This window comes from Podarcis cretensis (genome assembly GCF_951804945.1).
Source record: "Podarcis cretensis genome assembly, chromosome: 5".
Lineage (NCBI taxonomy): Eukaryota > Metazoa > Chordata > Lepidosauria > Squamata > Lacertidae > Podarcis > Podarcis cretensis.
The window spans coordinates 14,157,974-14,173,959 of record NC_137174.1 but is presented as its reverse complement, the minus strand read 5'-3'; the positions used below and the strand labels follow the sequence as shown (position 1 = coordinate 14,173,959).

General features: G+C 48.5%; 1 protein-coding gene across 3 annotated transcripts in view; it reads right to left on the bottom strand.

The window, feature by feature from the left end:
- The window catches only part of PSD (pleckstrin and Sec7 domain containing), a gene marked incomplete at its 5' end in the record, with an annotated part of 87,341 nt that overhangs the window by 40,009 nt on the left and 31,346 nt on the right, over positions 1–15,986 (bottom strand). For all 3 annotated transcript variants that reach the window (XM_079975110.1, XM_079975111.1, XM_079975112.1), the window contains 3 exons: positions 9,931–10,020; positions 11,885–11,943; positions 14,936–15,048. In XM_079975110.1, coding sequence (XP_079831236.1) covers positions 9,931–10,020; positions 11,885–11,943; positions 14,936–15,048 — 262 coding nt within the window. The remainder of the gene's footprint in view (positions 1–9,930; positions 10,021–11,884; positions 11,944–14,935; positions 15,049–15,986) is intronic.

The window sequence follows — 15,986 nt, the reverse complement described above, 5'->3', positions numbered from 1 at the left end:
CAGGATTCTGCCCACAACACTTTTGAGAAAAACTATCCCAGATGAATTTTTTGTGGGAGGTGACTTTTGTATTATAATTTGTATAGACAATGTGGAGGGGAAAACTGCTTTTTATCCAAGTTCTGGCTAACACAGCTGTGCAAATGCCCCAAAGGTTTAAGGCTCCAGGGAACATGCAGTCCCTGGGCTAGACCACAATGCCTGAGCCTTGGAAACACTATGGATCCATCGTTCCTGAGCTTATATGAGCAACTTAAATGAGTTTAAGGTTAGGCAGAGCCTTTATACTCCTTGTAAGACACCCAAACCCAAGTCATGAGAATTGCAGTTGAAATGTTGCAGAAACTGGGGGTGGTGCAGAATGCTGCTGTCGGTTTATTAAATGTGGAAGTCTGATGGAATCCTCATTCCATGGAACACTGATCCCAAAGCTCTGAGCTCAGTCCCAAGTTGTTACTAATGGTTTACTGCATGCTAAGCTAGGGATGATGGGAATTGTAGTCCTAGCTTCCCTGCTAGCTAGGGATGTTGGGAATTGTAGTCCAAAAACAGATGGAGACCTAAGTTTGGGAAACTGTAGTTTACCGAAAGCCCTAAACTGCTTGGTAGCCAAATATCTGCTGGAGTGCCTCCTCCAATACCAGCCAATTTGATGCATAAAATTGGTGGGGGAAGGTGAGGCTCTGTTTGCAGTCAACAGCAGGATTTGGGGAGAGGGGACAAATGGGAGGACCATCTCCATGGTGAAGCCAAACTTCAGAATGATACCCACAGAACAGCCAGGCCTGTCACCCTCACTGCTAGCTTTCAGACATCAATAAAACATTTTTTTATTTACCCAGGCTTTGCAGTGTGACAGTGCGATGTTTAATCCTTAGTAGCCGTATCTGGTTATTGTTTTAATTACCTGTTAATATGTTTCATGTTATGTGTTTATCGTAAATCCATATTACCCAATGACCCTGTTCCCATTCCGCCCCCCTTCTTCGGCTTAGATTTTAATCCAAGTTGGATAATAAATCCAGTCAGCCAGCCTGCTCTCAAATCCCCACTTACTCCATGTGTCAGCGTGAACTGATGGTAGAAAACTGAGGTCTTCCATTTCCCAATCTGTTGTTCTAGTTGCTTTGCTTAGCAATGCAAAGTAGCCTCTGGGAAATAATGTAATAGTCCTTGGAAACTAAATTCCAATGTGTTATTTGGCTTGGTGCATCTCTATGCGGTGCTCCAAAAGGAGGAGAGGGGGAAATGGAAGACCTTTCTGCTGCTTGGGGTAGGAAAAATGGGGGATTATTAAGGGATAAGTAGGGTGGGGGAAGGGCTGGGTAGATAGCGGGATGAGTTAATGACTCAGTGGGGTGGGGTAGAATTCAGGTTGTCTTGGGGAATGAAAACTCATCCATTGCTAACGGAGACTGTATCAATAGACGCCGACAAACCTCTGTTTGGTCAGGGAGACTCTGAGAAAATGGAATTGCAAATTAAGGAATGATGAAGGTCATTTAAACCCAGTTTTGGGGGAATGTCTTAGTTGGTGGACTAACTCAAGGTTTTCACAGTGCTGCAGAGTTCTAAAAGCCAGCCTTGTGGACTTGATTAATATAAAGCAATATGCATGAGAAATTGTTTGAAAAATAGATGACATTTCAAGGAGCAGTGAAAAGCAGATACAAAAAACGTGGGGTGGTTGGGAGGTGGTCATGAAAGTGAAATGTAAGTTTCAACTAAGTCAGGGGTAGGCAACCTAAGGTCTGTGGGCTGGATGCGGCCCAATCGCCTTCTCATTCCGGCCCACAGACTGTCCAGGAATCAGCATGTTTTTACATGAGTAGAATGTGTCATTTTATTTAAAATGCATCTCTGGGTTATTTGTGGGGCATAGGAATGCGTTCATCCCCCCCCCAATAATCCGGCCCACTACATGGTCTGAGGGACGGTGGATTGGCGCACGGATGAAAAAGGTTGCTAACCCCTGAACTAAGTTGTACTGGAGATGTTGCATTGCGTTCATCCATAAAACACCCCAAGGTTACAGATTTAGCATATCTTACAGGGCACGAAGCAAATTGCATTTTGTCACTAAAACCTTATGCAGAACACCCCATGTCTGCCAGTGTGCATCAGTTAGGTGCTTGTAAGGGCCAAGCATCTCGAGTTCATACATGAAGCCATGGTGCAGATGAAAAGCTGCTAACATCTTCTACAGTGGTGCCCCGCAAGACGAATGCCTCGCAAGACGAAAAACCCGCTAGACGAAAGGGTTTTCCGTTTTGGAGGCGCTTCGCAAAACGAATTTCCCTATGGGCTTGCTTCGCAAGACGAAATGTCTTGCGAGTTTTTCCGACTTTTTCCCCCTCCCCCCCCCGCTTTTTCTAAGCTGCTAAGCCGCTTATCCGCTAAGCTGATAAGCCGCTAAAAGCCGCTAAACCGCTAATAGCGCTAATCCGCTAAGCCGTCAATGGGCTTGCTTCGCAAGACGAAAAAACTGCTAGACGAAGAGAATCGCGGAACGGATTCTTTTCGTCTTCAGAGGCACCACTGTATTTGGTTTAGGAAAAGCTGTTCTTTTTTAGTGCAGAGATCTGAAGGAACGAGAGATCTGAAGCCCTAGTGAGATGTTAAAGAGAGATGTGTGGGCATCACTGATCCACACCTCCCCAGTAATGTTGAATTGAAAGCCTGTGCTGTGTGACGTTATCATATTAGTGTGTTCCTGTTCTGCAATGCTGGCTCCTGCTCAATAGACTGAGAAAATGCTAACTTGGATGATCACATCTCCCTGCCCCCCCACCCCAGCTACGCTTTACTGGTGAGACATGTTTTGATGGTACCCAGTGCATTTTCCTGCAGCAAGCACACTGGTCCTGCTGCAAATGTATGCTAGCAGAGGAATGCAGAATCATTTTCAACCCTAGGTCTGTATTCCCTTCTGAGCTACCTTCCACATGCCAGTAGTGGGGAGGCAAGAAGCAACAGTGGGCAATGTGACAGGTGTGGATTTTGCTGTTTGTATACACACACTCACCCAGCCCTCTCTGGCCTCCATCCAGGCAAACAAAAAGCACGATCAGGGTTCAAGGACAGCGCTAGGCCAGTGAGGTGTGTGGTTGGTGTGTGTGTGTGGCCTGGAGAGATAGATTCCAAATAGGAATGGCCTGGAGAGAAGCATTTGGCTCCTGGACCAGGTGTTCCCCATCCCTTTGCTGGAAGGATGAAAAGAGGAAGGGCCAGTGTGGTGCAATGGTTAGAGTGTTGGACTAAGGCCTGGGAGAGCAGGGTTCGATTCCCCACTCGACCACGAAGCTCACTGGGTGAGCTTGGTCCATTATAAGAGAACAAGGAAGGTGTTCATGGTGAGTTCCGGCATCTCTTTTTCTAGAAAAATAGCACTGGTTATGAGGATGAAACAGGGAGGAGGAGGAAAACCATGCATACTACCTTGAGATCCTTGAAAGAGAAATGAAACACATAAATAAAACATGGAAAAAGACCAAAGTTATGTTCCCTTCAAATGGTAATTCTTCCTGAAGTGAGTCTGAACTTCAGTGGACCCAGTAGTGTGTGGACAGAATCTGGAGAATCCAAAAACTTTTGTATGCCAGGCTCTTGGCACCTGCAGGAAAGGTCACTTGATGTGAGCAAGAGCAAGAAAACCAAGCTGCATTGTATGTTGACAGGTAAGGGACAAACAGGGATGGTCAAATTTCAAGGATGCATCGCAGCACGCCAAAACACTCCAGAAAGATGCAATACAAAGAGTGAAGTCTGACATGGGGTTAAAATCAATCCCACCCAACAGATATCATTTAGTATAACTTGTCCACAAAAGGAAGTTCTAGGCAAACACAGGTCCACTCAACACCTTGTCTTTGGTTGTGACTCTCATTTGGGCCCCAAAGGTGGGTAAGGGGGAAAAAAGATTTGGTTTAAAGAAGCAGCAGAGAAACTGCTTTTCTGAATCCAGTGAGTCAATCTGGGTGTTTGGGAACACCTGGGATATCAGGTGATTTGAAAGTGAATGTCTTTTCAAAAGGTGAGTTTCAGGTGTCACAAACAGGTGATTACTCTTCCTGAGATGCCTTCCTTCCAAAGGTATCCCTGCTTGCCCAGAGCTCAGGTAGCAATGGGCCCTCACCCAAAACGTGCCCAGAGCATCACTGGTGAAAAAGCTGCGCAACTGCAACTGCCCAAGCCCAGCTACACCAGATTGCAACAGTTTTTAGGAGTTACATTCCTAAAGTCCATGGGAAGCACTCACACTGCTGTGCCACTAAAGGGCAGGAGCCCCCGGGGAGCACTTCAAAAAGGCAGCTACAGGGTCGCCCACAACCATGCATCACTATCTCTGCTTATATTTTCTTCCTAATTCTAAAAATAAAAAAATAGAAGTATGTGTCCAAATATATGAACCAATTGTTGTTGGCATCTGTCTGTCTCAAGAGACAATGGAATGCGCCTCCAGGGATGAAGTCAAGCTGGGCCAAAACAAACAAGATGAATTTTAACAGGGAGAAATGTAAAGTATTGCTCTTGGGCAAAAAAAAATGAGAGGCACAAATACAAGATGGGTGACACCTGGCTTGAGAGCAGTACATGTGAAAAGGATCTAGGAGTCTTGGTTGACCACAAACTTGACATGAGCCAACAGCGTGATGCGGCAGCTAAAAAAGCCAATGCAATTCTGGGCTGCATCAATAGAAGTATAGCATCTAGATCAAGGGAAGTAATAGTGCCACTGTATTTTGCTCTGGTCAGACCTCACCTGGAGTACTGTGTCCAGTTCTGGGCACCACAGTTCAAGAAGGACACTGACAAACTGGAACGTGTCCAGAGGAGGGCAACCAAAATGGTCAAAGGCCTGGAAACGATGCCTTATGAGGAACGGCTAAGGGAGCTGGGCATGTTTAGCCCGGAGAAGAGGAGATTAAGGGGTGATATGATAGCCATTTTCAAATATATAAAAGGATGTCACATAGAGGAGGGAGAAAGGTTGTTTTCTGCTGCTCCAGAGAAGCAGACACGGAGCAATGGTTCCAAACTACAAGAAAGAAGATTCCACCTAAACATTAGGAAGAACTTCCTGACAGTAAGAGCTGTTCGACAGTGGAATTTGCTGCCAAGGAGTGTGGTGGAGTCTCCTTCTTTGGAGGTCTTTAAGCAGAGGCATGACAACCATATGTCAGGAGTGCTCTGATGGTGTTTCCTGCTTGGCAGGGGCTTGGACTCGATGGCCCTTGTGGTCTCTTCCAACTCTATGATTCTATGAAACCCCTGCGTTAGCAGCGCCAAAGTGTGTATGGAGGTGCTGGGCTGCTCGGATGACAAGACCCCTGCCCTCTCGGCTGCGCTGATGTGGTCCAAACGAAAGCAGAGTAATACGTTTGCCACTACCTTGACGGCAGGAGCATACAAGGAGGCATACAAGGTGCCATACAACCATCTTAGGGACTCCACTCCTGATTTGTGCAGGGTTTACTCCTTAGCCTTTTCTTCTCCCAAAGATATCCCGCAAGGTAGCAGAGGTTTAGGATCAGAGTTTTCCTTCTCCTAGATGGGCTACCTTCCCAGGTGGATGAGCCCCATCTGCCCCTCATTTCCCTCTATGGCAAGTGCAGTAACTGCCGCCTTGGCCATTGACCCACTATTGGTCTCGTCTGCTCAATCCGCCACAGCCTGTCTTCCCAAGTCCCTAACTCGCAGAAGGTTCGAAGCCTATCAGATACCCTCATCTGGTTTGTTGGCCAGTTGAAGCCACCTTCCAGGGCACAGGTGCCAACGCCCTGGAGCCCTGGGTGCCCAAGCACCCACAAAATTTGCCATGAAGAGGCCAAGCACCCTCAAATTTCTGTGCCAGGGCCACGCAAGCTGCACGGCGCTCATGGTCCCGGGCACCCACGGTTATGAGGCCAAGTTGGCAGGGTGTGGCCGCTGTTGCCTACAGACAGCTTCTAGGAGCCAAGGTGAGAGATGATTACTAGGTGGAGACCAAAAGGGTGGGCAAACAACCCCTGAAGGAGCACAACATATCTCCCACCAGAGGTGCTACCACTCCCCTAACACCCCATACACCCCAGCATATGGGGCGAAGAAATATCCTGGCGGAAGGGACCGCTCTTAGGCAGAGGCTGTGACCAGCAGCTGAGAGAGACCTTGTGCTCCTACGTCCTTGAAGCACTATTGAACTATGAATCAGAAGCTATTCTAATTTACTTAGCCTCACTGTCTAAGAACACCATTTAGCTGACGCCGAGAAGGTCAGCGACCGTACCCACTGTCTTGGTACGTGTGGGAGAGCAGGGGCGGGGGTCCTCTTCGCTGCTCTAATTGTGGAAAGAGTGATGATGGAAGAATTTCAGGCTTCTTCTCAGACGCCTGAATCATGCCTGTGATGCTCTTATTCCTTGCTTGCCGAGGGCAGATGAAGCCCCTTGCTAACTGGCTGTTTGCACAAGTTGTGTCAGTGCGTGCAGGAGTAGCAGGAGATCTGAGCAGGAAGCCATTGCAAGGCTGCATTGCTAAGCCAACAAACCTTTAAGAGATGTCTAGCCTGTTCCAGGACCTCTGCCAGAAAGAAGGAAGAGGTGCAAAGCTCACCCACCCACCCACCTCCTTGGCAGAAATGGCTGGTTGCTCAACATGCATTTCTTTTGCATATTCCTAACTCACTTTTCTTAGAAAAGCCAAGATAATTTTCTCAGATTCCTGGGATCCAGTGCCCAGGGATACAGCAGCACCCTTCTTTTCTTATGTAGAACAAGTGTGGTGTGTTCTACAATCAAGGACACCCTGCCTCTCCGGTCAGCTGTTAACCTCACTGGGTGACCACGGGGCAAATACCAAAACTCTCAGCCTAACCTGCTCCACAGGGCTGTTGTGTGGATAAAATGGGGAGGGGGAAGAGAACCATGCATACCAGCCCAAACTCCAAACTGTGTGTGTTCAGGACATCCCTGACGGGAACGGGTCCTTGCAAAATTAAGTGGGGAAACTGAGGCATGGGTGCTGTAGAAAGCACATAGCAGCAGATCTGTATATGGAATACAAACTGCTTAACTGCTTCCTAGACCGATGTGCTACTGAGAAGATGAAACTGTTTCCTTCTGTGCGGCACCATGAGACTGGTGTCAACACAAAGATGAACAAGCAGAACAGAAGAGTTTGTCCTCTGACACTTGCACTGTGTGTACTGAGACACTGTTTCTTGCGGAGAGAAAAGAACAGAGAAAGCACACGGGTGCAAGGGAGAATAAAGGCCGTTGTCTGCGACATGCTTGTTTCGTTCAAGCCCTTGCTGCAAGACGGGATCCGTAGGCAATCGCACCTCCCCGCCCCCAGTATACAACCACACTGAAGCAATAGCAGTGGGAATGGTTCCCGAATGTGTGCTTCCTTCTTCCCTCCTGAATAACTTTGATTTTTGCTTCTTTTCTATTAGGCTGTGAGTCTGTGCTCAGAGCGGTCTTATTTTACGATGCTGTATAGCTCTTAGAAATGGGACACGGGTGGTGCTGTGGGTTAAATCACAGAGCCTAGGACTTGCCAATCAGAAGGTTGGCGGTTCGAATCCCTGTGACGGGGTGAGCTCCCGTTGCTCGGTCCCTGCTCCTGCCAACCTAGCAGTTCGAAAGCATGTCAAAGTGCAAGTAGATAAATAGGTACTGCTCCGGCAGGAAGGTAAACGGTGTTTCCGTGCGCTGCTCTTGTTCGCCAGAAGCAGCTTTGTCATGCTGGCCACATGACCCGGAAGCTGTACGCCGGCTCCCTTGGCCAATAAAGCAAGATGAGCGCCGCAACCCCAGAGTCGGCCACGACTGGACCTAACGGTCAGGGATCCCTTTACCCTTTACCTTTACTACAGCTGTTAGAAAATGTGTGTGTCGGGGGGGGGGGAGCGATTTTCATAAGTGTTTATTAATAATAGCGATCTCACTTTGTTTCGGATGATGTATGAACATGTCACAATAAGTACCGCCTTACGAAAGCATTCCTTTCTGCGTGAGGTGGGAGGGATCGTTTCCCCCCAGAAGTGAAACCAGGTACTATTTTAGCAAATAGGTGTATCCAGGAGGATGCCTAACTTCTTGTCACCAGTTGCCCTCTGTAAAAGCCTCCACAGGCTGTTTTCTTCCCGACGCACCTCCCCCTTCCACTTTAGGAGCCCAGATATAGGGGGTGGTAGTTAGTATCCCTTCTTGCCTCCCGATTCTCCTCTTCAAATGCTCCCCTTCCTCAGATCTTGGATTAGTGATATGAAGGAAATGAGGTCGGAGGGGTTCCCCCCCATAAGGTCTAGTTCTACCCTAAGATGGTACCTGCCACCCATAGTTCCTGTACATTCTTGTATTGAAAATAATTAAGAAATGCCCTTTGAAAAAGTCACCTTTTAATTGCTCCAAAGCAAGTTAATTGGATAAATGTTGTAGCCCTACTTATTACAGGTTTTGGCTTTTTATCAGGCTCAGGCACCGAAGGAGTCGGGAGAATTCCCATTTCAGCAAAATAAAGACTTCTTGGCTATGTCTGACACCATATTTCCCCTTATTATATATTGAGTAAGTTGACAGGAAAGTGGCCAGGAAATCGCAGCAGCGGCAGCAGCAGAAATGCATATTTGAAATGTGACATTTGAACCACATCTTGCAAAGACCTCCCCTTACCCTCCAAGATCTTCTAAAAGGTGTTTGGGTGTAAATTTGTATGTTTTGGTGTAAATTATCAGACACTGCAAAAAATGCATTTCTTCATCTGTTTTCTGATTGCTTCACCCAATATTAAGGGCAGCCCAACTTTGTGACAGCAGGGGGAGTCTTTGATCACAGCTGCCCTTGGGCTTTAGGGTAGCTGAGTCAGGACCAGCAGAGCTCTCTTTACCTCTGCCTTACCCCTGTTCTTTATCTATTTGCCACCCCTGGTTAGCTCAGTCCCCAAGCAGTCTGTTTATGAAGGGCTAAGCAACTTGAAAGAGCACCCCTCTTTCCAAACTTTGTGAGCTGGTGGCCCCTGCAACTTCTTCAGCCACCACCAACAGCATCCCCCCGGTGGGAAATTCAAAGAGAGCCACCAGCTATTTATCCTATGGGTAGGTTAGCCCTGCAAGACATAGAAACTCAGGTCATTGGGAAATTTTGGCAGACACAGTATGTGCATTTTCAAAGGAGTCTTCCCCAATGCAAGGCCTGCATTTTATTTAGAGGTGGGGAGCCCTGAAGAAGCCAGAGGTTTTTAGGGTTCTCAGCCACATACTAGATTCCATGAAGGCAGTGACATAGCATGGGTTGCTGGTGCCCGGAGTGGGGCAAGTGTTGCACCCCCTTGTGGACTGGGCAGCAGGGATGGAGGCATGCACCGGTGGGGGGGGGGAGACTTCCCTCCTCAGGTGCTTTCCTGCCTTCCTCTCGGCCAGGCCAGGTGGCACATAGGTGGTGGTGGCGAGGTGCGGGGCTGAGGGGCATGCTGGCAGGCATCTGAACCAGGAGAGCTCAGGGCTGCCCTCGTGTGTCCTGCTGTTGCTTTCCAGCCATGGCTCCCCGCTGCTGGCGAGCCCAGCACCAGGAGCACTGAGAAATTCTGGGCCCGGGGCCACCCACCCCCGTGCTATGCCACTGCATGGAGGATTCTGCTCACTTTGATAACTACCAGTGTGCATCTTCTGGGATTCAGTGTGGAGAGTAGAGATCCTCTTCTGTTTCCAAGCACAGCAATCTCATAGCCATATCACAGAATAAATGTCCTGGCTTCAGAAAGCCTCTGTTTGAAAACGGTGCAGGCCAGGACAATGGTGCCACTTTTTCCTATTCAAATGGCCTCTCTTGGATTGGGGAGTAGGGAAGCCCCTATTGGCCTGGGCGATTGTCCCAGAAATAATGCCATGCAAACAGATACCACAGCCTCTCCTTGCCCTGCGCAAGAAGAGCTCTTAATGGGATTTACCTTGAGCAGTTCCCGGGGGAAGTCACTGCCTTCGTTGAGTCCTTCCAGGTTCCCAATGAAATCCGAGCAGGACATCCGCTTCCCAATGTTCTGTTGAGGAGGAAAGGGGGAAGGAGTAAAGAGTGACAGAGTCATGAGAAACAGAAGCCATGAAGTCAGATTTATTAGGTTAAGATGTCAGAAGATATGGTGATAAATGCTGGGTTGTATAGCCTTATAAAATAAAAATGCTTCGGCAATGTAATGGAGGATAGGTGTCCAATGATGGCTTTTAGCCATGGTTGCTTAACACAATCTACATATCTAAGGTGGCAGCTGCTTGTTGCAGTGTGGGGTGCTGAGGTGCAGTGTTGGAAGACTTTGCTGTATGGAATGATGGGAGTATTCTGTCCCATTGCCAGAGGTGAGGAAAGATTCAACTGTCATTCTGGTCACCTTCTTTATGTGAAATTCAGCTTGGGTGTAGGGATCTTGTCCTTTATCCAGGGACGCAGTGTGGGAAGGGCCAGGGCGCCATAGCCCCAGGCGCACAATTTTGAGGGTGCGTAAACAAAGTGCCCCCATGCAGGCTCCCCGTCCCGCCCTGCTTGCTGTCATGGGTCTCTAGGTGGCCCTGAAGCCTGGCCTGGCCGCCACGTCCTTGACCCCTGTGCTGAATGGCCGCCTGGCCAGCATTGGGGGGATCCTCCTGGCAAGGGCCGCATCGGCTGGGCGCCCCCCTGCGTAGGTGGGTGGGTGGGCGGGCAGGCAGAGCAGTGCGGCCCCGTGAACCCTCTGTGCAGGGCTGTCTTAAGCATATGTGGTGCCGGGGTGCAAAGATCCACCCAGCGCCCCCCAGTTGCCCAGTTCCAGGCACGCAGGAGGGCAGAGCCAGCCGGCTGCCTCAGCGTCTCACTGGCTCAGTCGCCCCCAAACGTGCGCTGCAGAGCCACCTGCAGCAGAAGAGCCTGCCACGGTGCTCTGACCGATGGGCAGGCTCTTCCCTGAACTCAACTCTTGGGCCCCAGACTCTTGGCCTGGCACCCCTTAGAGCCCGGTGCCCGGATGTCCCGCACTCCTAGTGCCTATGGGTAAGACGGCCCTGCCTCTGTGCCCTGCACCCGGCTGGCAGCATCGGTGGGAAGGGCTGGGCTAGTGGGCAGGTTTTGTTCCCCCTCTGCGTCCTGCCCCTGGTCCTGCCCAGCACACATGCCCCGAGGCACTGGCAAACGACGCAACGCCACTACCTTGACCTCTGGCTGCTAAATGTACTGAGCTGATTCTGGCTTGGAAGCATTTGGAGACCTTTCTAAGTCTTAGAACAACCATCTCTTATTCTGGGATGCTGCAAGTATGTATGCATGTATTTATACATACATCAGCCAATCATTTCCTCTTGCCTTTGTGTTGGTCATCTTTTGCCACCCATTCTTTGCAGTCTCTCACCTCTTTCTCCACCCCCCACCATGCTTACTTAATTTTGTCCCCATCCTTGTTTACAACCCCCCTTCTCCTAAATCACCCCTTCTATTTTGCTGCAGGGACATGGAGCACTGTGTCATATTCTGGAAGGTGGCTCATTGCGAGCCAACCCTCCTTTGCACCCCCTTCCAGATTCAGAATCAGGATGTCTTTCAGCAAATGTCATTATTCTGCTTCTGAGCTAGGTCAGCTACTGGCATTTTTAAAAATCCCCCATGTTCCTTTGATTTGCCATGGGGAAATTGCCACTGTGTTCTGGGCAGCAGGGAGTTCTAAAGGAAGGTTGTAGGAAGCAGAACAGGCATATTTGGCACACAGGGGAGCTTCCAGACAATTGCACAATCTGGCTGCGACAATACACCATAGCTCATTTAGCTTAGTAGAAAGCCTTCCCAGCTCAGCAAAGGACATTTTCCTGCATAGCTGCCTTGACGTATGTCAGTAAAAGGCTTTCAGCATACCAGCTAGAGAGTGGGAGGATAGAAGCACTTACATGGCCGTGGAGGTCTGTGTTTAAGAGCATCAAGGCGCAGGTCAGAGTGTGAGCTCCATCTGTAGCACAAGCACCAGAGAGAGAGAGAGATCATCAGCCCCCCATCCAGCCACCCTTCAATTTAGCGACCCCTTTTGCAGCTCAGTAACTTTCTCTCTGCCATGTGTGTTTACATGCTGCATGAACCATTCCAAAATTTACATGAAATAAAAGAGGCCTGAGAGACCAATACCTCAAGGACTGCTTCTCTCCATATGAACCTACCCAGACCCTGAGATTGTCCCCTGTGGACCTTCTTCGTGTGCCTTCTCTACAAGAGGTCTGGAGGGCAGCAACATGGGAAAGGGCCTTTTCTGCAGTGACTCCGTGTTTGTGGAATGCTCTCCCCAGAGACGTTTGCCTGGCGCCTTCATTACACACTTTTAGGTGCCAGGCGAAGACGTTCCTCTTCAACCCGGTCTTTGGCTGATTGACACCCGATGCCTTTTTAGATGTGTTGTGGGCGGGGGATTATTGGTTTGTTTTTGTTCTTATCTTGATTACGCATTTTGTGTTTTTTATTTTGTAATTTTATGTTGCGAACCAGCCCGAGATCTACGGGTAGAGGGTGGTATACAAATTTAACAAATAATAATAATAATAAAAAAAATGTAAGTTAAGAAAATAGAGCTTGATCCCAGTGTTACAGGATTTGGCCATTGGTTTGTGGCTTGATATAGGTAAAACAGCATTCTTTAATAGAAAAAATGGCTGAAGTGGGGGGGGTTATTCTTTGGGTGGGGGGTTGTTGCTTCTGCTGTTTGTTGCTATGTTATGCATTTTTGTGTTTTTATAGTGTAAACTGTCCTGTGATCCTCAGATGAAGGGCAGTATAGAAATTTAATAAATCATCATCATCACTGGTCAAAAGCTTCCCCAATGAGGACCACACCGGAGCTAAAAAGACTCTTTTAACTAGCTCAAAGGGTTGGGATAGCTCAGTCGATAGAGCATGAGACTGTTAATCTCATGGCCCCACGATGAACAGAATATTCCTGCATTGCAGACCAGATTACCCATGTGGTTTCTTCCAACTCTAAGATTCTATGTCTTGCGTGCATGGCACATATAGGAAAGTGAACGTGAGACAGGTTAAAGCCCCTGTACAAACAACAACAACTCTGAGAACTAGATTCGTAGCCACATGAGTGGATATTTGGAAGGAAAGTAACACGAGGTTTTCGCACACCGCAAGTGACTGAAGCAGTTATCTCCTATATCCAAGTTTAGTCCAGATAATATTGCATTTTGTGGGGAAACAAGGCCGATCCGGGCATTGAAGTCACCTCCCAAGACAAGCCGAGGGTTAGGTGACAGAGAGTCTATACTTTCGAGTAGTTGGTCAAGTTTTTCCCAATATGATCTCAGTTCCCCACAAGACTTTACTGGAGGTATGTACACACAGATGAAATAAGTATTTCTCAGGAGACTATCAGAAAGGGACAACACTAAAAAATTAGGGGTCGTCAACGAGGGACACTGTTGAATTGATACATTAAGAGAGGTTGACACCAGCACTGCCAGCCCCCCACCAGGCCTTTCATACTTTACAGTTTTAAGAGCTGGTTGAGTATATTTCCTATATCTACATATTGCCCAAGGAGTTTAGAAGGGGGCATTTGATCTTAGAATTTTCATTTAAGATGAGAGAAGTTGCTTTCCTAAACGCTTCCATGGGCACCTGCGCACCTGCTGTCACTTTCAGAAAGGGGCATGTTTTAAAATATTTATTGTGCCATGTTCATCTTGGTTTTGAAATTCAAAAGAGTGTTGTCTTCTTCTCAAACGCTTTCAGCTTCATGCACAAGTCAAACACTCAATATTAGTTCTTGGGTGAATCATTGTGTTTTCTGTGTATTCCTGATGACAATGTGAGCTTCCATAGCAGCAGCTCATTATGCTGTGATTCAGGCAACCATTCTTTTTGTTAGGCACGTTGCTTGATATTTCATCAATGGGAGCTAATGGATGGGAGGTGGCCCCCCCTCCCCAGTTGATAATCTCTCTGTGTTTTTGAATGAGCTACCCAGACAGGCTGTAGGCAGCCTAAAAACTCAGTGCGGGGGAGGTTTTATCCCCAGTTACACAATATGCTTTACCTGTACTCATTAAGGCTGTATTAATTACAATAAAAATGATCATTATTACTGTTACCTGCACAGGCACTGTGGGGACAGCAGGCCAGGTTGGAATTGCCAGAGTATCCTTCAACTGCCTTTCCCTCTATTCTTCACCTCTTCCTTTTCATCCTTCTATCCAGCCCAACCTACTCCCTCCCTCCTTCTCACAACCCTTCTAATCTTTGGAAATTCAGCTTCTTGGCCATCGCTTCCCTTTTGTGAAACAGCAAGTAGTGCCTCAAAACAACTCACTCCAACCCCACGAAGAAGAGGTTTTCGAACTTTTCAGGTCTACAGCTCCCTTGACCAACTACATTTTTTCTGTGGCATCCCTGTGGGGCTCAAGAGCCTAGTTAGGTCACCCCTTGCTTGCAGAGCTGGCAGCCCCTCACCCTTTTTCGAATGCCCTCCCTTGTAGAGTGTTCCCTCAGCCTCCTCTCTTCTTCCCTATCCTTGGGAGTCCTCTGGGCAGCTGCAGCTGCCACCCCTGGTCTCTGAGACAGCCCCCCTGCCCCAAAGAGAGGTGCCTCCTCATGCTGCCCCGCAAGGGCCTAGGAAGCACCCCCTGGCCAGCCCCAGAGGCGCCATTCACCTGGGGAGCTTGTAGCTAGGGCTGCTGCAACAAACAACTGTGCAAGCCTTTGGGAGGCAGAGACACAAGAGGGCATCAGAGGAGGGAGGGAAGGAGAGACGGAGGCCAGTGTTGCCTGCGGCACCCTGACCATCATTCAAGGCACCCCAGGGTGCCATGGCATGCTGGTTGAAAACTACTGCCATGAAGCATAGAGATGCCTGCCTGTGGCACTGCATGAGACGTCTCTGTGAACAGAACCAACTTTTTGGTCCAAGAACCTCAACCGCCCCTTTCCTCCTAGTTTCACAATTATCTCACCCTCAGAAGAGATGGCCTTGGGGTTGCACTCATAATAACGCTGCGAAAAATGAGCCAGGACTCTCTCCCGCTCCTGAGTCTCACCCATGAGGGCCAGCTCCTTTAGAAAAGATCTGGAAAGGAAACGAAGCGATGGTGACTCCTCAAAACAATACCCATTGCCCTCTGACATCCTGATGTTTGAGCAGAGCACCAGAAACCTCTGTTCCTTCGGAGATACGAAGTTTAAAGCGGCAATCACAGTGCTGTTACCACGGCCACCTGATCGTCCCTTCTCTCCCCTCTTATCAGGCGCTGTCAACACCCAGGGACAACGCAGCACCCTTGTATCATCTTCATTTAATTTAAAAAGGTAAAGGGACCCCAACCATTTGGTCCAGTCGTGACTGACTCTGGGGTTGCGGTGCTCATCTCGCTTTACTGGCCGAGGGAGCTGGCGTACAGCTTCCGGGTCACGTGGCCAGCATGACTAAGCCGCTTCTTGCGAACCAGAGCAACGCATGGAAATGCCGTTTACCTTCCCGCCGGAGCGGTAACTATTTATCTACTTGCACTTTGACCTGCTTTCAAACTGCTAGGTGGGCAGGAGCTGGGACTGAGCAACAGGAGCTCACCCCGTCACAGGGATTCGAACCACCAACCTTCTGATTGGCAAGTCCTAGGCTCTGTGGTTTAACCCACAGCGCCACCCACGTCCCTCATTTAATTTACATGCCTCTTAATTGCCAAGGTGGCTTGCCAAGAGGTTGACAAATAGGAAACCAGTTGCAAAGAATAAAATCAAACGCAATTACAATACCATACCACACAACATTCCTCAGGTGAAAATAGGGACCTTTCTCACCCCCCCCCCCAAATGGCCCTCCTTGACCCCATTTTTGTATCTTCCCCCTCAGAGCACTTCCACCACCATGGCACCAGTGGGGCACAGCACACATGTCCTCCGCTGTCCTGAAAAAAAACCCTTAATCCTGATTTTATTTTATTCTTTGGCAGACTGACAAAAAGAAAAAGACACACCAATAAATAAATTTTAGAAAGGGGCAAGATT